This window comes from Anas platyrhynchos, chromosome 8, assembly GCF_047663525.1.
Source record: "Anas platyrhynchos isolate ZD024472 breed Pekin duck chromosome 8, IASCAAS_PekinDuck_T2T, whole genome shotgun sequence".
Lineage (NCBI taxonomy): Eukaryota > Metazoa > Chordata > Aves > Anseriformes > Anatidae > Anas > Anas platyrhynchos.
In genome coordinates, this window is record NC_092594.1 from 24,897,943 (window position 1) to 24,919,484 (window position 21,542).

At 40.2% G+C, this 21,542-nt stretch overlaps 1 protein-coding gene across 1 annotated transcript; it reads left to right on the forward strand.

The window, feature by feature from the left end:
- Positions 1-21,441, forward strand: LOC101798264 (vitellogenin-2). The gene is made up of 34 exons (XM_027462662.3): positions 1-71; positions 247-398; positions 1,977-2,228; positions 2,392-2,553; positions 2,668-2,816; positions 3,042-3,192; positions 3,307-3,464; positions 3,546-3,711; positions 4,219-4,344; positions 5,165-5,383; positions 5,795-6,012; positions 6,128-6,225; positions 6,657-6,781; positions 7,422-7,523; positions 8,141-8,260; positions 8,360-8,549; positions 8,888-8,981; positions 9,721-9,906; positions 10,126-10,270; positions 11,086-11,314; positions 11,403-11,578; positions 11,839-12,174; positions 12,524-12,571; positions 12,725-12,820; positions 13,114-13,326; positions 13,418-13,560; positions 14,986-15,124; positions 15,841-15,976; positions 16,777-16,963; positions 18,253-18,344; positions 18,816-18,913; positions 19,015-19,174; positions 20,292-20,453; positions 21,096-21,441. Exons 1-34 carry the CDS (start codon positions 23-25, stop codon positions 21,194-21,196), a joined length of 5,178 nt encoding a protein of 1,725 aa, XP_027318463.3. The 5' UTR covers positions 1-22; the 3' UTR covers positions 21,197-21,441.
- The last annotated feature ends 101 nt before the right edge of the window (positions 21,442-21,542 follow it).

Below are 21,542 nucleotides of genomic sequence, written 5' to 3' on the forward strand. Positions count from 1 at the left end.
CTGCAGAAGTTTGGGTTTTCTCATGCATCCTTCTCTCTCCTCCCATGCAGGGGCTCAGAAGCATGACCTCGGTAAGTGTGCTCCCACCAGCCAGCGGCTCCAACGCCACCCTCCCTGGCAGCCCTGCTGTGCCCTCTGCTTGTGCCCAGCCTGCTGGGGCAGCCAGCCTCACTCTTCTTTACCAGGACGGTTCCCGTGAGTAGCACCACAACAAAGGAGGCATTTCTGTTTTTTATTATTTAATAGAGCCCGTTTTTCATACCGGCAAGACCTACCTGTATGGCTATGAGGGACTCATCCTGCATGGGCTGCAGGGCAGGGGGCTGGTGATAGCAGGGGTGAAGCTGACCTGCAAGCTGCAGATCAGCCGCGTGTCCCGCAGTGACCACCTTCTCCAGGTAAGTCGCAAGGGACATGGGAACCCATCCATCTGCCTACATAACGCAGAAGTCTGGGTCATACCTCCAGGCTGGTAAAATAAGAAAAAGATGCAAACCTTGCACAAAAGCTTAGGACCCTTCCTGGTGCCGGATGACTGCAAGCCCAATGTCAGACGCCGGCAGAGATGTTCACCCTTGCATCCTTCAGTGCCATGGGAGGGAGCCAGAGCTGCCCCAGCTCTGTGGCCATCAGTACCTGCCCCTCTTGATAAATCTGCCTTAGGTTCAGGTCCAGGCAAAGACATTGCAGGCAGCTGCTTTAAAGCAATGTCCTCATGATAGTTTTAGTAAGGCAACACTAAACTTGAGTATGAAAATGATGCAAATTCAAGCACAAAATATCAATGTTTCAGCCTGGTCCATGGCTTGAGAAAAGCTCAGTGCTGAAATTCCTTCATCACATGTGAAATTCAAGTCTGTCTCCATTATCTTCCTTTTGATATTCTTCACATAGGCATTAATTCAAATGTGAAGAATGATAATGGTAATGTTTTCACTTGATATAATGATACCAGATCTGGAAGTGCTGTTACACATAGAAAAGATTAAACCAAACATCTTAAAAGACTGGCTTGGAACAAAAGACGGTAGAAAAGGGATGACACCATGGCAGGGAGGAGAGCTGTAAGAGGGCACTCAGCATTCATCCTAGGAGTTTACTGAATATGCTGTATTACTGAAGCAGTTACTGAAACAGTGAGAGGGAACACCTATTATCAAATATAATACAATTCTGCAACTGCATGATTGTTGTAACCTCACAGATAGTGGTATGACTTTAGCGACTACAGACAAAAGTCAAGTAGGATTTACTCTGAGAAGGAGGCAAGACACTGTTGCTGTATTGATTAAAAAACAGGGCCACTAAAACCATTTCCCTCTGCACAGGAACACGTACTTTTATGGAGGAAGGTGGGAGGCATGTGTATGTATATGTGACTATGTGTGTGCATGCAGGCACACATTTCCCACTAGGTAGCAGTCAAGGACTTGCAAGCAAGCTGTACAGCTTGATAAGCTGGAAGCAATGACAGCCGCTTGCAAAGAAGGTGACATTCGCCCCACTGGCCCATCCAATGTGAGGTCCTGTGGCCGTCTCTGCCTCCCCATCAGCTGTGCTGCAGCCGTGGTGCTCTGGGATGTGCTGGACAGGAGCAAACACAGCCCCTGTGAGTCTATGTAGGCTGCTTGATGGATAGCTTGGCTGATTTTCAGGCTGAAGGGAGATCACACTGAAAATTTGGGGAAAATAGGTGAGTATCCTTTCCATACAGACAGTTGACAGCCAGTTTCACTCACCCTGCAAGCTTCACCACATTAGCTGAAATTTTGCATGACCCTTTCCTGGCAGAAATCCTTTAAGGAAATTGCATTTTTGAGGCCATGCCCTAGCCCCAGAACAAGAGTCTGAGGAGGAAAACATTTCTTGCAGTGTTGAACAAGTGACTTGTGTCTGTCTGTGGACTAGAAGAGTCCAGTTTCCCCGTTACTGCACTGTGGTGAAAAGGATGAATGTTCTCCTAATTCTGTTCACAGGTTCAATCGCCAAAGCTGGAGGAATACCATGGCTTATGGCCCCTTGACTCCTTCACTCCATCTTCAAAGCTCACAGAGACCATTGCTGCATGTTTCAGCCAAGCCTTTAAGTTCGAGTACAATGAGGGCAGGGTGGGAAGTATTTATGCCCCTGAAGACTGCCCCATCCTGTGCACGAACATAGTGAGAGGGATTCTGAACATGATGCAGATAACGATCAAAAAGTCACAAAATGTGTATGAACTACAAGAGGTTGGTTTCTTTTCCATTCTGACTTTACTTTTATTCTCGTTTTACTGTTCCATAGAGGCTTGCCTGAACATAATGCTTTCCAGGCAATTTTCATTGACCTATTTATTGCTGTAATGAAAGGCCATTTCCAGTGAAAAGTTCATTGTGTTTAATCAACACACAGGCTGGGATTGAAGGCATCTGCCAAACCAGATACGTTATCCAGGACGACAGCAAGAATAACCGTGCCACCATTTCCAAAAGCAAGGACCTGACTGACTGCCAGGACAGAGCAGTGAAGAACACGGGCATGGCTTACATCCGCCCCTGCCCCACCTGCCCCCTGGTAGGACCAGCACGAATCCTGCCTTGCGCTGGCACCAGCAGGGAATTTGGCTTGTCTGTGATAAATTAACTGGTTCCTGTTCACATTTATGAGTGGGTCTCTTTGCAACTTTAGAAAGTCAGAAATGTGAAGGGCACGGTGATGTCCACTTACAAGATGAAGTATGATGACAGCGGGGTTTTGATAACATTTGCTACGTCGGAGCAAGTGTACCAGGTCTCTCCGTTCAATGAGCCTGATGGCACAGCAGGCATGGAGGCAAGGTAGGTGCTGTGCATGTTGGTAGTGTGGCAACACTATAATGAAAGCTCTTGCCAGTCCTGTAACATTTTCAGTTAATCCTAAACAATGCACAAACCTGAGAAGTGTGTAATCTATCTGTGGTCAGTGCAGCTCCCTGCTGGGCACCCCTCAACCTGCCCCAGCAGCTGTATGTGCCCAACTCTCATATACAATGCTACTGAAGCGTTTTTTTCTTTCTCTTGAAGACAAGCACTGGTTTTGGTCGACATCAAAAACACTCCCGTAAATGTACCAGAAGCTCAACTGCAAAACCAGGGAAGTCTCTGTTATCATTTCTCAGAAGAGCTGTTCCAGATGCCAATTCCTCTCATAAGGATAAAAAATGCAGATGGGCAGGTATTGGAGGCTTATTCTTCATTCCTTTTCATTATTTATAAGGTTAACAAGTCATCACAATATTATTTTAGACATGCCACCTTTCAACTTTATGTTTGCTTTTTTTTCCTACAGTTAACAGAAACTCTGCAACAATTAGTTAAGAATAATGAGGAAGGAGACACTAAAGAATCTTCAGCCAAGTTCTTACAAATGGTTCAGCTGTTCCGTCTAGTGACCCTTGATCAAATCAACTCTTTGTGGGAGCAGTTTGCCAGTGAACCTCCATACAGGTAACTGTACTGCTGTCAGCCAGGATTTCCCACCAGAGGAGCACTGGGCAATGGGGGTAATTGTCCTCCCCTCCCCGGCAGGCATTGGTTCCTGAGTGCTGTCTGTGCTGCTGGAGCTACTGACACGTTCCAGTTCCTTAAACAAAAAATCCATGATAAGAAGCTGAACATCTGGGAAGCAGCTGTTGTTCTCCCTCTTGCCTTCCATTTCGTTATGCCCAATAAGCAAACCCTAGAAGTTGCCTCAGTGAGTACAGATAATTCTTCCTTCTCTTACCCTGTCATTCATTTCTGAAGGTGAATTCACAGGATTACAATCAAATGATGCAACATATTTCCTTGATATTTTGTAAAGTATTAACAAACATGGGAATGGTCTAGAAAATGTTTCCAAACACTTGCTGCCAAAAATTTTTCAATGGCTTTGATATTTGATGCTGTTAAAACCCACAGATTCCAGGGAAATTGCTGTTTTCTTTTGCCAAATACAAATAAAAAACAACAACAACGAAAAAGAGGAACTGTAGAAAATAATGCAATGTAACCAAAATATAAAGTACATACCTTGTAACTGAAGCAATGGTATTTGCTTTAATTTTACCTCAATCACTAGCATTTTATTTAACTTCTAAAAATATTTAGAAAAAATCCAAAGCAATTTTGTCTATTTGCTTTTCAGATATAAGATAAGTTTTCACTAAATACCATCTCTAATAAGTTGAAACATTAACGACTCTGGTTCTTTCTTCTGCAGTCTTTTCTGACCTGTCCCCAAATTCAGAAAGCACCAATGCTTCGAATACTTGTTTACCTGGGGTATGGTAGCATGGTAAATAAATACTGTGCTCAGCCTTCATTTTGTCCTAATGAACTTCTTCAGGTAGGTGACTCTCATGTCTTATTTCATAAGGGGTGAAGAAATTATTTTAATGACTCTAATTTACCTCTCACAATGCTGGCAATTAGGTAACTAGGTGTTTACATGCCTCACTCTTAGCTGTGATCACCTGCAAAATTGCTAAGATAAAATGAAATGCTGAGCTGATGCCTTTGAAAAATCTGGTCTTAACAGTTCAGAATTTCAAATGTAAGTGGTAGAAGCCTGTGGGTATGACAAGTGCCGTAAACAACTTAGAATTTATGTATGACAATTCAGGATTAAAGCGAAATAATTATGATTCTTCTCTCTACTTTTACATTAGGTAGATCAAACTTAAAAATACATATTAAAAAGGCACTGAAGCGTGAATATAAGCAAAGATATGTCTAGATATGTCATAGGTTAGGGCTTCCAAAGAGGCCCTGCTGCATACTTGCATATCACCATCAGAAGTATTCAGGTCGTTGTCCTTGGACTATGCAGCTCCGGTTCCTTAGTCAGCAGGACTACAGTTCTGAGACAGCCTGCTGCTGCTTGGAATGGGTTTAAATCTTCCAAAAAAAGACTGAAACAAAGGTCAGGCTTAGGGACAAATTACTCTCAGTTACAACACTGCAAGGAGAAAATGAAGTTTGTGTGTATGTTCTGTGTTAATGATGTCCTGATAATGATGGTGAGATTCTTCCTGGGAGAAAAATCTGAACATCTTTACTTGGCTTTGCACCAGTAGTTGTTTTATTTGCTTTGGCAATGAGTATTTTTATACGCTATTACAAGATTGCTGCCTGACATGATTAACCACTGTCTGATGTGTTTTCAGCCACTCCATGACCTTGCTGCTGAAGCTGCCAGCAGAAGCCATGCTGAAGACATGGCCTTGGCCCTGAAAGCTATAGGCAATGCAGGAGAGCCGGCCAGTATCAAACGCATCCTGAAGTTTTTGCCAACATTTTCACCTGCTGCTACTTCATTACCAAGCAGAATTCATGCTGATGCCGTACTGGCCTTGAGGAAAATTGCCAGAAAAGACCCTGCAAAAGTAACTGAAATTATTATTTAGACAAATGTCTTATAGGGTGTAACTTGGGTTGACTTAGCAATGCAGGGATAATAAAGCCATCAGGTAATGTTAGCAACTCTGGGCAGATATAGTTACAGGTCTTGTCTTTTCCTATGTTGTGAATTCCTGACATCACCCTATCCTGGCTGACATTCTGGGAAAGAGACTGCTTCAGTTGCGGTAATGTTGGGCCCCTTACTAATGGCTGTTTCTTCCATCCATGTTCGCTGTGCAGCCAGCAGCATCTTCATTTCCAGTGACAGGCCCCATGCTCAAGTCTCTGTTCCGGGTTTTGTTCTCTGTTCACTGCACATCAGACACGCACAGTTTAAAAAATATTTCTTCCCGAGGAGTTATGTGGTATTCACATGTTGTATCTTCCTCCTCCAGGTAAGGGAGATCTCTCTCCAGATCTTTATGGACAATACACTTGCTCCTAATGTCCGCATGATGGCTTGTGTTGTCCTCTTTGAAACAAAGCCTGCTCTTCCAATTGTAGCAGCTATGGCCACCTCGCTGCTGTCAGAGACCAGCCTACAAGTAGCCAGCTTCACGTACTCACACATGAAGGCTTTGGCAGTAGGCAGGATCCCACAGCTCTACAATCTGTAAGTAAAGAAAGAAGTACATTTTTTAGTTGCAAGTGGTGATTTTTCTTGCAGTTTTCTAAGAATTTGGTCACAGTTGACTATCTTCATATGATTTTAACTCTTTATTACTCAGATCTGCTGCTTGCAACATTGCCATTAAACTACTGAGCCCCAGACTTGACAGGCTGAGCTATCGTTACAGCAAGGTCATTCATGCTGGTGGTTATTCCCGTGAGTACCAGATGCCATGTTCCCTGCTTTGGCTTGCTTATCTGAAGGCATCTATTGTGTTCCACAATTTCCATACAAAATCCTGTCATGGGCTGTGGGCTTAGTGCACTCCTGAAACAGAATAAAGCACAAGAGTCTCTTGAAATGCAAAATCCCCTGAAGGTGTTCTACTACTCTTTGGGTATCTGCTGGGGAAAGAGATGTCTTATCTGCACATGGATTTAGGCCTCCTTCTTCAGTCACTCTGGTCCTGTTGACTCTGCCCTAGAACAAAGATTCCCTCTTGGGGTTACAAGCTTGAGGACCTACGGGGCTGAATACTGGCAGAATCATTTGAGATCTAGTAAAGCATGCACCTAAGGTAACTTACAGGCACCAGTCACCTCGGAGACCCTAAGAAAAATCTCTGCTGCTTTTTGTTCCTGTTATAGATGTGTATAAGGCTGGTGCAATTTGGAGGGTCTATCTAATGAACAGTCCCAACACTATGTTTCCATCTGATATAATCACAAAAGTAAGAGGATATTATGCAAATACTGCAACAGACATTATAGAGGTAAGTATTTCATGAAAACAACCAGATAGATACAACCTAGCTACACATAGCATTACTTGTTAAGCCACTTGGACTGCAATGTAGTGTTTGCCTCTTTCTCTGTCTGTAAGGACTGGAGTGGAAGGGAAAAATTAGATAATGGTTATGATTTTACTTGTATTTGGGCTTTTTGACATGTAGATTTAGCAATGAAAACATTCAGTATAGGCATGAAAATCTAAGAGAGCAAAGGAAAGCTTACATAGCAGAGCATTTGTCTGCCTAACTAATGTCAAATGATGTGTGGGGCATTTTGCATAAGTACAGGGAATAAGCAGCTGAAATTAAACTTCAGCCAGCAGTACAGCCCCAGCAGATTGAAACTCCATGTAACAGCATGCAGGCATTTACTCAGCTTCTTGGGCAAGCTTTGCAGCCGGGGCTGATCTTTGAGCTGCCCTAAAATTATCCCTGCTGACTAGTTCAAAGCTCAGCACATCCTCAGCATCTGCAGTCATAGCCTCCAGTCATCTGCCTTATAAGTGCTATGGCTTCATGAAGTATGTATTTAGAGTGGCCTCCGTGAGTGTAATACCTGGTAGAAAGGTATTCCTGAGCTCTCTGGCACTTGGGCTGTGATGTTTGATGCTGTTTCCTACAGGTGGCTCTACGATCACAAAGCCTAATCAATATTATCAGGCAGCAGAATATTCCCTTTGCTGAATATGACACATACAAGACACTGAAGGAACTCGGTAAAACGGTACGTCTTTATGCACCTTCCTGATTTGTTTGCAATATGTAGTTCCCACCAGCCCAGGGTTGCATCAGCTACCCTCCTAGCCATCCCTTTGATGTTCCAGTGAGAAAGGAGTCGGCCATCCTGTTTGGTCACAGAAAGATGTTCTTATTTATATTGTACTTAGACTGTGAACAAATACCATTTTTTTCACTGACCATGTGTCAGCACACCACGCAAAGCTGCCCTTAATGTACAGTACAAAAGATGATGATGATGCTGGTAGCCAAAATTCATCTGTTTTAAAGTGTATGTTAAAACATTGTAAGTGGTTGCTCTTCTCTCTTAAAATGGTTATTGAATAAGACTTTTGTTTATGAGCCCTTGGGTGCCACCCACTACTTAGAGCAGCAAAAATTACAGAGTCCTTACCTCATCCTTATGTGGGGAAACTCCCACTGAAGTCAGTTATGCAACATAAGGAAGGCCACATCAGTTCAGACTTGTAAGATGTGTACTACTTTTTTTGGCTAAGGAACCATAGTTAGCATCCTTCAAATGTGATCTACATTTTGTTAATACAATAATGTATTTTAAGAAAATGTATCTGCTTCTTCCCTTTCTCCTCCTTAACACTGCAGTTTCTGGGCTGGAAAGAATTGCCTCCAGAAGACCCTCTGGTGTCCACTTACATCAAAATATTGGGACAGGAGATTGCCTTTGTTGACATTGATAACAAAGTCATTCAGCAGACCATAATGGTACTGACAAGGCTGTTGCCTTTTTTGTTTGTGATGCAGAATAATTTTCCCTTCCCATCTCATCTTCCCTGATTATTTAACCAATTTCTCTGTATTCAGAGTCTGACTGGATCATCAAACTGGCAGCCAGTGGTGAAAAAAGCAGTGGAAGAGGTCCAGCGAGGCATTTCAGGCCAATGGACCCTGCCGGCAATGGTGGCTGAGCTGCGGCACGTTGTCCCCACAGTGGTTGGCATGCCACTGGAGCTCAGCCTGAGCGGCGCTGTGCTGGCCCAGGCTGCGGCCTATGGTGAGCTTGGGACACCTTACTGAGCAATTTCCTCCCAATAATTGTGGTTCCAATCCCTCTGCTGAAAGTAAATCCCTCTGTAGTCTCAAAAAATACTCTGTAATGGGGAAACACTGTCCAGACACCTCCACAGGGGCTGATAAGTAATCACAATGTTTCATCTGGGACATACTTCTGTAACTGTTTCGGAGTAATAATCTTGAAGTAATCCTGTGAAGTATTTCAAAATGTAAAAGCAATGCCCATGCATTAACTACTATGTTTATTGAAAAAATAGTATCCCCAGCATTTTTATTTTTTTTTGCTCTGTTCATATAATTTCTCTCTGTCTCTTGCAGTTGATATTCAGCTGTCACCACCATTATCTGACAATTTTAGACCATCACAGTTGTTGGAAACCAACACAGATATTCATGCCGATATCCAACCAAAGTAAAAATGATATATTTTCATATATATACACACATTCATTTATATTTATATTTGAAATAGTTATATTACATAAGTATCTTATTTGTCCCAGATGTGGGATGACTGTGCTAGTCTTGAGCAGTGAATCTGTAAGAAAGTAAGACAATCATGTGATGCTTTCAGACCATGCAAGCCTAGCACAGTGCACTGAATCAAAGAGAAATGTGGCGATGTTCTGCCATTGCTGAAAATGCTCACGTTTCTACCTGCTCAGTGACTAAAGCTACTAAGCATTTTTGATTACATATGATAAAGTTTTTCAGAAGGCACAAGCTGGGGGGATTTCAGGCAGAAAAGGAAAACACTTGTGGATCCACAAAAGCAACATCACTAATAACAATAATGATGTTAATAACATAATAATGATATATGATATGATATAATAATGATAATAATAAAAATAGTGAAAAAAATAGACAAAATCTGAAGCTATAGGAAGATTCTGACATTAGCTTATTATCAAGCAATGTATCAGTGATTAGGCTGTGAGAGGATCCATGCAAGTTTTATCAGATAAATCCCTTCAGTTTTTTCAGTGGCACTTTAGCTTTTTTATCGTGTTACATATCTTTTTAAGCTGTTAGTAGTGGTTCTTAAAATAAACAGAACACTAAGAAAATGCAATTCTGCCTTTCAAAGATAAGTACATGCATGTTAATTTGTACTTTGTAATTGCATATTTTTATTTTCACTCTTTCAGAGTATATTTCCATATGATTGCAACAATGGGGATTAATATGCAATACTTTCAGAGTGGTCTTGAATTTCATGCAGAGTTCAGTGCCAACACTACAATGAAATTTGATGCCACGGTTAATATGAAAGAGAAAAATTTGAAGATTGAAACCCTTCCTTGCCACCAGGAGGTTGAGCTTGCAGCTGTAAGGTACAGAAGTTAGCCACATTTCACTTGTTATTTGTTACTGATTGTGAGCTCCCTGTTATAAGATCAAGAACCTACAACTCTTGTCAGGCTCTGCTGTAGTTTGGTAGCCATATGAAGCTTAATATTCTCTTTTGTATTGCCCATAGCTCTCTGGTATTAACGACAATTGGGGTTAAGCAAAATCAGATGTTACTTGTTTGCCATTTGTTACCTCCACAGGAGTGAAGCTTATGCTATTTCAAGAAACATGGAAGAAGCAGATTCCGAAAAGAAGACCCATATTCTCCCCGAAGGAGAAATAACAAGTATCTTCAATCAGAAGTTTCAGTCATCGGAAATATCTTCAAGAGCTGAGAGCTGGAAGGTAACGAGGCCTCACATCGCCTTCACTGCAGGCAGGTAGAGAACAGAACAGATCTCACTGGGGCTGAGCATCCCCAACACAGCAGCTGCCTAATCAGATCACAAACAAGGAAACTGTGAGACACAGCAGGTGCCTGTTGTATCCCAAACCAGGCCTAACATAAGTCTCAATATGTTCAAGCCACTTTCATTCAGGGCTTGCTGGCTCTTGTCATCTCATGCAGACAGGTTGCTCTGACAGCATGTCTTCCTTTTGCTTCATAGTCATGGGGAGGGGGTGTGAAAGCCACATCCTTTGTACAGTACCCTGTTTTTCAGAGCCAAAGCAGTCTGGAAAGGATGGCTCAGGCAGGATATACAGTTTGTTTCCCATATTCCAAGGGAATCCCTGCAGGGGTCTGCCCGTTCTCTGATGTGCTCTTCAGCTTCTGAGGCCTACTGCTGGCATGGAAAGGATATATTGACTGCAAATACAGCTGAGGAATAGTATCCCAAAACTGGTTCAGAGAAATAGCCCCTCCAAAGAGTCCTGGAGGTTCTCATTGGGAAGTTTGTTTGTGAAACACCGCCTGGGAAAGGCTGGCTAGGAGACCTGACCTCTTCCACAGAGCACTTTGGAAAAAATCCCACTTCTTCCAGTGCTTGAATTTCTAATTTTAAGCAGTGCTTCCTTTCTTAGTCAAGACTGTCATCATTCTCATCATTAATAGGAATACAGCAAAGATTTTAGGGGCTGTGACTTTTTTTTTTCTTTTTTTCTTTTTTTTCATTTTTTTTTTTTAAATTTTTCATTTACCATATTTTTGTTTAATACAGCAAAGAAACATCCCTAGTGTGATATTCAAGGGATACCAGCAAGCCTCAGAAGAGGAACATCGCCACAGTGTAGGACAAAGATCTTATGAACGTGTTTTCTGTAGAGAATTATCCAGTTTGGGATGTTCTGCTTGTCTCAGCCTAAAGTCCCGAAATTCTGCTTTCTTAAGAAATACTTATCTGCACAAATTAGTTGGAGAACTTGAAGCCAAGATAGTTTTGAAGCCAGGTACAGTAATGAAAGAAATCTTTTTTGTCAATCTCTGTGAATGATGCTCATGTAGCACCGTACTGAACTATAAGTATCTTGACTCTAGTTCATACAGATGCTGATATTGAAAAAATACAGCTGGAGATTCAGGTTGGGCCCAAAGCTGCTTCCAAAATAATCAATGTAGCAAGTTCAGGGTCTAAAGAAGAGGAGGAGACATCTCTGTATGAGAACATTAAAGCTAAACTGAAGAAGATCCTAGGCATTGAAAATGTGTTCAAGGTAAGAGACTGAGCATTGGACGGGGGAATATTTTCCCATGAACAAAACCAAGGGTTTGAAATCCAATGTGGAAAACTGGCATGGGAAAGCAAGGATTTTTGTTTGGGAGGGGTGGGTCTTGGTGAGTTCTGATGCAGCTTCTGAAGTGTGGGAGGCAAGGAAGTGCTATTTCCTTGAAAGGCTGTGGTAAGCTGCTTGTCTGACATCTAGAGAAATGTTACAGAGCTGTAAATTCATAACTCTTTGAACTGTTTTTGGAGGTTGCAAATAAGACACGGCACCATAAGAAACGGATTCACAGCAAAGTAAAGATTGCTGTTACAGACCTCTGGGTAGAGCCCAGTGCAAACCCCCTCTCCAGTTCATCTTCTTCTTCCACTGCTTCCTCTGCTGATGGTAACGAGCCTGAAGATAAACATGAGAATGAAGAAATAAGACAATTTGGGAAGAAGCATGGCGGCAGCAGCAGGAGCAGCAAGGGCAGTAGCAGCAGCAGCAGTGCAGGCTCTGACAGCAGTACGATCTGCAGCAGCAGCAGGGAGAACAGCTCTGGAGACAAGCACTGTACTGGGGACAGTGAATATCCCAACCAACAGGTAATTCACCCAGACTGGATTCTTTATACTTCTTCTAGTGAATGTTTTTGTACTTGAAATCAGGAAATTGTGCCCAATGGGCAGGTACCGAAGAAAGAGAAAACAGACTGTTTGTTGCAGCATGGATGAGGTAACCTAGCAGAGCTCTTTCCTGTTTTTAACCTCTGGTTCTCTGAAGCATTTCAGTTCAGAAATTCACATTCCAGAAGGTTTCAGTTTAAAACGTTTAAACATTTGCATCTTGTTTCACCTTTTTTTCCAATTTCAATACTGAACTTATTAAAGCATTTGTCAAAAGTTAGTTGTTTTTCTTCTCTTGGATCTTCTTATTTACTATCTATCTTCACAGGCATATCTACCCATTTACCGGTTTTGGTTCAAGCCCGCAGATGAACAGGTACATTTTCTGTTTATCCTGTGGGGGGCCTATAATTGCTCTCACTAGCTTGACTGGAACTTAGTTCAATCAAAATAAAAATATGAAAAATTAGTTCTGCGATTAATTACAATGGCAAACAACTTGCTTCAGAGTGATTTTCTGTTGTTGCAGGACTCACAAAGGGAAGTTCTGAATAGCAGCAGCAGCAGCAGCAGCTCCTCATCTTCTTCAGTTAGTGATGAAGGCATCTCTACAGCTATGTCTCAGGTGAGTGTCTTCATACACAAGAAATAAAAACATTTACCATGGATTTCAAATGAATGCATGTTTATAATAACATTACTGTGGTACTTACAAAGGTTGTAAGAGCACTCCCTTGAAAGACTGGCAAAACCACACATGCACTGAATAGCTAGAGTGATGATCTATGATACTGTCATGTACTTTATATAAAAAGACTTGGATGAAGCTTTTCCTTTACAAATACTTTTTATTTCTGTTCTTATACAGTAATTCTAATGCTTTGTCTTTGGTCTCTATTTCCTCCCTACTGACTTAAGCCTAAATTCTTGGGAGACAGCAAGCCACCAATACTGGCTGCAATTCTTCGTGCCATCAGAAGAAATGAGCAGCCGACAGGATTCCAGCTTGTACTGTACGCTGACAGACAGCCTGTCAGATTCAGGATACAGATTTTTGTTTCAAGCATCACAGAATCCAATAGATGGAAACTCTGTGCTGATGCTTCAGTAATAAATTCCCATAAAGCTTCGGTGAGTTTAAAATGTGATCAGTTCAAATGCAAATGAAATATAACAGTATTACTATGCTTTGTACAAAAAAATATGTATTCTCTTCTACTAGGGTTCCCTTAAATGGGGTACAGATTGCCAGGACTACCACATTGCTACTCAGATTGCAACAGGGAAGTTTGCTTCTCATCCAGCTATGCAGATGAAGCTGGTGTGGCCAAAAGTACCTTCAAGTGTCCGAAGAACTGCAAGATGGTGAGATTATACTTCAGTTTTTGAAAAAGTCACCCATGTCAATGCTTCAGATAATTAGATTCAGTTCTGCAGTTTCTGATCCAGAAGAATTTCCCCTAATCAATATAATTTTATGTCAGATTGTTTTTTTCAGTCTCTCTCTTATTTTTATTTTTTTTTCTGTGCATTCATTTCCTCAAAATTTAGTGCATTTTTGTTTGCAGGAAAACTGCTTGAAATAAAGTGGATGTCAGGATTGACATAATTTATTGTAAGCTTTTAATTTAAAGTGCCTGAATTAGGAACTGGGTCTCCTGATGCTTCCTAATCCCTGGAAGCTCCAAGTAGAAGCCTAAACTTAGTTCTCTGAAGGAGTCTGTCTCTTTTTGACTGTACAGGGTGCCTTAAGAGAGTTATTTCCTAATGCGGGCACCTTACCTCTGGCATCTGAAGAAGATGATGTGAATACTTCCGCAAGATTTATTGAACACTAAACAGCAAATGTTGCATGATGCTTAGTATAAGAAAACTAACTTCTGTATTCAGTTCATATAGACAACTATCCACATATATATCCATATTCTATATATTATCATTGTATTAATTCATTCATTGTACTTGCACATACATTTACCCACAAAAGCACTGAGATCTCTATCTAAGCTTCTTTTAATTTTTTTCTTCACAGCAATACCAAAATATTGACACCTCAGTTATAGATACAGCTCAGGCTTTCATGTTTAAAGGGATACAAGTGATTTGATTAACAAATGTCTGCTGGAGAGCAGGCATTTAATTTTTATAAGGGATTGTATTACCTTGATGTCCCCTTATTATACTGGATGAAACCATCGAATTGACTATCCCGGAACAAAGCTACAGAATTCAGCTTTGTTCTTCTTTAAGACTATGCCTTTATATATATATAGATATAGATATAGATATAGATATAGATATATAATTTATTTATAAAGACTTTGTAATGGAACCTGATCATAGAGGCTCCTCTGTCACCTCATTGACAATCTTAGTGGGCAATGGATCCTTGCTAAAACAAAATCCTTGGATACAATGGATCCTTGCTAAAAATGTGTATTGAAGGACTGAAATATTAATAAAAAGTCATCTATTTTTTGGTAATTTTGTATTTTAGTTTTTATGTAATCGGTGCCTATTTTTTAACTCTGAATGTCTTTAGAAAAAGGTGGTTATACTTTTCTTCTCAGGTCATGCTGCTATCCAGTCTGCTGAAGACTGTTTCACCCATTAACACTGTTAAAATCTGCCTGTTCCTCTTCCCATAGACAACACCAAGTTACAAACCATACTATAAAACATCTATCTAACAGAGAGTGCATATTGCTTTATGGGGGTGCTTCAGCCGGAACAAATGCTGAAAAAATTTTTCAGAGATAGATGGTTTTAATCAGTTACTTTGTTTTTTAGGTTCTACAGATATCTTCCAGGGGCTGCATATATGCTTGGGTACTCCCAAAGGCAACAGCGTGGTCCTTCTCGCCAGACAACCATGGTTATGGCTCTGACATCTCCAAGAACCTGCGATGTGGTCCTCAGGCTACCTGAGGTAAATATTTCCACTATCTTTTATTCTGGAGCAATACATACGTATGAAATTGAAGATTAATAGTGTTTTTTATCCCACTTTTTTTTTTTTTTATTCTACTAAACCATAAGGAAGTTTCCCCGTCACAAGGGCCTTGTGTTCACATAGTTGATTCTGTTATGAGAATATCTTACAGCACATTTCTTTCTCATGTAGCGTGTTGACACTTGAAATAAAAAAGAGGTTGTAATACAACAATCATGATTGATAACACATAAGTAATTATTGATTAAAAAGACCACTCCTCCAAAAATCTTCAGGGAGGTGATAGGTTTTGCTGTGTCTTGGAAGAGATAATAATGCCAGGCCGTAGAGAATCATGATGGATAAATATTAGCCCTCAGCATACAGGCAAGAAAAGGATGAGCATCTCAAGTAAGCAAGCTGTTTGTACTGTGAGCAAGTGGTATGTACAGCTCAGGAAAAAACTGTGAATTGGCAAATATCAAACTTATTTGATAATATTGCTATTCTGTAGATTGCAGATGTGTCAAATTGTAGACCTTTTTCATTCTGTAGATAGAAGACTTAATTTATTTTTAGGTTTGACCTAAATCTAGAGTCTAATTTAGATTTCAGTCAGTACAGGCCTCTTTGAATGTTATAGGAAAATGCTACAACATCTCCACACTGTATTTGGCATTTATGTTCATGTTTGTTTTCTGACTCATTTTCAGCTCACAATTTACAATAGAGCCATCAGGCTTCCCCTGCCATTCCCTTCAAGTCCAGGTACTCTGACTTCAATGCTACCATCTCCTGACTGGGACATCTTTTCTCAAACAACCTTTTCAATCATCGAAAACCTTAAAGGTCAGCAATTAACTACCTGCAGAAGTACCTACTTTGCAGATTTTTGTAAATATGACTCATATTTTTAAAGTAACTTAAAAGTGTTTTATGCTCACTTGAAAAATCAGTTGGACTTTACATAGAAGTAAACCTGTCAGTAATGAAAATCTTTGAGGCTGCAAAGATGTTAGGAAATGAAGCATGTTAGCAACATTAAGTATTCAGTACCATGACAAGCAGTGATTCAGACATATGCTCTCCCCCAGTATATCCATTTGAACTTCATTGCAGAGACTGCTCCAGGAGAAAAAAAAGCAATACAAAATTTATGAGAAGGACACTTAAGTGACCTCAGGTTTGTGGTGTTCTGCTTGAATTGTACTGCTACAAAGAAGCTGAAACAGCTTAAAAAATATACGCATTAATTTCCCATTGCACCTGATTTGAAAGGGTTATTTATTCATTCTTGCTGTATTAAGACATAATCATAAGATACTTAGGTTAAATTATTAGTGGAAAGGCTTTATGTAATTCTGGGATAAGGAGACACATTTTGCCTGAAATCAGTGGACTAATATCATGCCTACGCATATTTCTTTGCATTTCATATTTCTTTGCTAAAAACACAATGTTAATTAAACATCTGTCTGTTAATTAAAATTGTTGTAAAATAATTTCTAATTGGAACTGGTAAGATTTCCAACAAAATACAATAACAGTGAAAAAAGGAGAATTTTACTTGTTTCATTTTCCCCTTCCCACTTAGAATAGAGTAACTGTCTTGAAGTATAAAAGGTTCACTTTCAACTTATTTTTTTCAGCTCATTGTTCAGTCTCCCAAAATGTGATCACAACCTTCAATGGAGTTGAGTTTAACTATTCAATGCCTGTGAATTGCTTCCACGTCTTGGCACAGGATTGTAGTCCAGAACTCAAATTCCTGGTTATGATGAAAAGACTTGAAGAAGCTGCTGACCTTATGGCAATAAATGTCAGACTCGCCAGTCAGTAAGTAATTGCAAACATAATGACAGATAGATGTCAAGCTGATATAAATGTGAAGACCAGACTGTAAGGGCAGAGTGGTACTTCATAAGACTCATGGAAAAGTTATTGACATCAGTGGAAAGATTTCTAGGAATGTCACTGAGATTTGGGTCTTTGCCTTTGAGAAGTCCTTTGTTTCTGAAATACATCTGAGGTTCACAGTAACCTAAAGTCTTTACTGCCTGAAACTCTTCATTAATTTGTAAACATTTAACCGTCTCATTTTAGTTCTCAGTAATTAGGTAGAAACATATACTATAAATCCAAAAGGGACTACTGTAATAATTTAGTCTGACCTCCTATGCTAAACTAATAATTAGGACTAGTTAGCACCTGCAATCATCTCAGCAGAGATGTTGAGAAGTGGACATACCTAAAAAGGGAATTACTTATCCCAGATTAGATGAACTCTCTTGGGTCATCCTTTAGTTGGTACATGATGTGCTAAATCTATTTGAAACTAATTTAAGACATGCTTTGTTTCGTCTTGGAGCAACCATAGGTTCTTTAAAAATATAGTCTGATATTCTAAGTAGTATAGGATTATGCATACCAAAATCATTGTAGGGAATGTTCTTCAAAGTGCATAAATAGGCTTTGATCTGTAAGGTTTCATTACAAGTAATTATTTATTTTTGAAGATTGTGTGCCCATCTGTTCCATAATCTTAGAGAAACAGAGGGAAACTAGTATTCCCTGCACCTGTTTTGTGGAAGAACTCAAGGATGCTTATTTCATAGACCATATCTTTTGTGATACATTCCTTGCCACTGTATCATTTCTCATTGTTAAATACAGCATTCATGTGCTTTTGAAGTGCTTATGTGTCATATTTCTTCATTAGAGCAAACACTGCTATCAAGAAAATAATACACAGGCTATTCAAGCTGTAAGAGATCATAACTGCTGTACAGAACCCAATCTTCCTCTGAAATGTAAAGCACCTTGAATATATGTGAACATATAAGAGGAATTATATTGTTTTGTAGCAAGGGTTTCTGTAGCCTGGTGTCTTACTGCTTGAACTGTGACACAAAGATGCTCAGAAAACTGGGGAAAGGGGTACTGTGAGTACTCCTTTTCTGGCACACTTTTCTGGGCTCTTTTAATCTTCTTCCCAAAGGGTAACAGGTAATTATTCACAAAATGATATCAGCATCCTGCAGTGTTGGTTCTACCAGGACTAGAAACTGTGATCTGAATAGTGAGAAGGACAAACATTTATTTATACTCATTTCCTTTACTTAAAGTAAGGTTGACATGTATGTTTCCAATGGACGCATCCAGTTGAAGATTAATGGTGTTCAAACCCCAACAGATGTTCCGTACACACCCAGTTCTGGTAGGAGACTCATTTTTCTATTTCACTTAATCTTTTCTGCTCTTTTGAAGAAGGACATAATCCTGAAAATCCCTCTCAAGGTGAAGATCACCCTAAAATGAGAAATAATTGGATGATTTTAATATAACTTCATAGTTGCTTTCATGGGGGTGATAGGAAAGCTGAGCAAAGAAAGAGGTGCCAATCTTGTATGTCCACAAACCAAATAATGCAGGGCTAGGGCACCTTGTGCTGTCCATGGAGACGCCCAGAACAAGCAAACAGGTCTCCCCTGCCATGGCCACGCTAGTCACAGGGCTTTGGCTTAGTCCAAGGCAGGATGGGATCTGATTTTTCTCATTTCCACCATTTCTTTTAATTTCCACCATACATTACAGTATGCATTGTCTCCATGAATTTAACAGGGGTTCAGGTTGGACCCTAAAACAATAACCTCATTTGCAAAGGTATCTTTTTGCTTTGTTGTTACAGATGCAAGCATGCGGATCAGCAGTGAAAAGGAAGGCTTGTCACTAAAAGCCCCTGAATATGGTATAGATAAACTGTATTACGATGGACATAGGTTTGAGGTATTATTTTTTTCCCTGTGGTTTTATTTTTAGAAGAAAAATATCTAAGTGTTTTTTTAAAATTATTATTATTTATTTATTTATTTATTATTTCCATAAAGATTCGAGTTGCTTTCTGGATGGCTGGGAAAACATGTGGTATTTGTGGAAGATACGATGCTGAGAAGGAAAGGGAATATCAAATGCCCAGCGGATACTTAGCCAAAGATGCAGTGAGTTTTGCTCAGTCTTGGATCGTCTCAGAAGATGCCTGTGCTGGAGGTATTTGGATTCTAACATATATTAGTATCATTGTCTTTGACTTATTCATTAGTCACATGAATAGTCATAAGATTTACATATCTGATTTATATTAATTGTACAATGATCGTATTATTGTTCATTAATTTGTGATTAATTTCCTTAGGCTGAAAAACAGTCCGTTCTCCTGAGTTTAGTAGTTCTCTGCAAAGTCTGTTTTTATTGCATTTTTATATCATTTTCTTATACATTACCTAACTACCTGAAGTTTGTGCATTTTAGATAAAATTATAAAGCTAAATTTCCCCAGGCTGATAATATAGTATGAAAAGTAGATAGTTTAACTGTTAACAAAAGACATTTTATCTTGTACTTAAAAGTTTCATGCTTTATTTCCATTCTGTTGTTTTCAGGCTTTTAAATCCCAGAAAGAAACAAAAACAAAACAAAACAAAATGACAAAAAAAAAATAGCATTGGCTAACAAAACAGAGGGCACTTATGTGGGAAATAGATATTTTAATTTACTCAGGTTGAAGATGGAATTAATCTGAAATCGTCAGACAGGGAATGACTGTTCTTACCATTTAGCTCCTGTATAAAAACAACATGAGCATAACTGAACACGGTAGGGTGCACCACACCACATGGGCAAGGGGTGGCATTCTGGAACATGCTCTCAGGGTCAAGCTCCCCTGCTGAGATTGGTCTAGGGAAATCCAGATCATAGAGTCGTAAGGCCTAAGCTGCTCAGCCATGGTAAGGTGGCTGCAATGCAGAAGTGGATATATGGATGTAGAGGAGCCACTACTGCCCCAAAATGAAGTGCTGTTGTAGTTTGGGTAAATTTGAGTGCCAGCAGAGCAAGGGTTGCACAGGTATCTTTTTGGATTTCCACACCTGTGCCCAACCTAGATCTGACTTAACATGCCTCCATCCTGGGGATTGTTTTCCAAATGCCTTACAGTCCAAGTCTTTGATAGAAAATAGCACTCCCTTGAGTGAGATTAGTTTCATGTATCTTGTGTTTGTCAGTATGGCCATTGGTCTTAGTTGTTGCTAATCCTACTCACTGAATTCAGAAGTTATTTATATAAACTATAGATTATTTAAAATAATTCATTTTTTTTTTTTTATAGCTTGCAAGCTGCAGCGTAGATTTGTCAAAGTTGAGAAGCCAGTTGCATTTGACAAAAAGGTCTCAAAATGCTTTTCCATGGAGCCAGTTTTACACTGTGCAGAAGGCTGCTCAGCAACCAGAACTGTTCCCATCTCTGTGGGTTTCCACTGCGTGCCAGCTGGTGAGTCTAAAACAGTGTACTTGTGCACAATGCAAGGTGCATGTTGGATTGTGATTCTTACTCTTACACAGCTCCCTACTCTTACTCTTTCCTCTTCTCCATAGTGTGACACAGAGCTACAGCCCAGGCTTCATCTGGCTGTTTAAGTTGCTCTGCTTGTTAGGATGCTAGCATAGGACAAAAAGCTTTCTCAGGCAGGGACACCGCATTTCACCTTTTCCTCTTCTGTAAATTAAAAAAAAAAAAAGAAAAAAAAAAAAAAGGATGGAATATATTAATAACTTTGCATACCAGAAAATAAGCCATATTAGCAAGCATCAGAGCTAGAGTTCGCACTACCTAAATATGAATGATGGGAAAAGTGAACAAAAAAAACCAAAAAATTACATCAGTTCAACAGTGGTACACACTAAACCCACAAGAACGATCCTCAACACTTAGATTCAGATGTCTTACTGTTTTCACCAAGAGTTGTACCTATATAATGGTTTTGTGATTAATTTTTATATGGCTTTGGGTTACGCCCTGTGCTGATGTGAAAAACTGTTGATGCTGATCATACCAGCACTGAGCCAGTACCTCAATGTACTAAAAACCAAAAACTAGTCACGTGGCTTCTTTTTCCTCTTTTCTCATTTACAGACTCCACTCTCAACCCAGAGGAGGAACAGATGAGGTTAGACCAGAAGTCTGAGGATGTAGTGAGCACGGTGGATGCTCACACGGCCTGTTCCTGTGAATAGCAGTCGTGCTCAGCATGACGCTCCACTTCACAGCACTCACGCCTCTCTGCACTTCAGCATTAGTGCTGACAGGCTGTGCAACTGGGGACACGGTTGTGCAGCCCAGCGAGGCCAAGGCCGTGCCTGCTTCACAGAATTATTTTCCCCACAGTTATTTTGAGATCTCTGAAGTAATTCTGGGTTCCCTTAAGCGGGTTGGCTCTCTCAATAAACCATTTCTCTCTAAAAGCGTTTCGTCGAGCTTATTTCCCTCTGTGCATCTGCTCCCCTGACCTTGGACTTCCACACGAGGCGCCGCGGGCCCTTCCCCACCTCCCAGGGGCGCCCAGCCCCGGCCTCCCCCGGC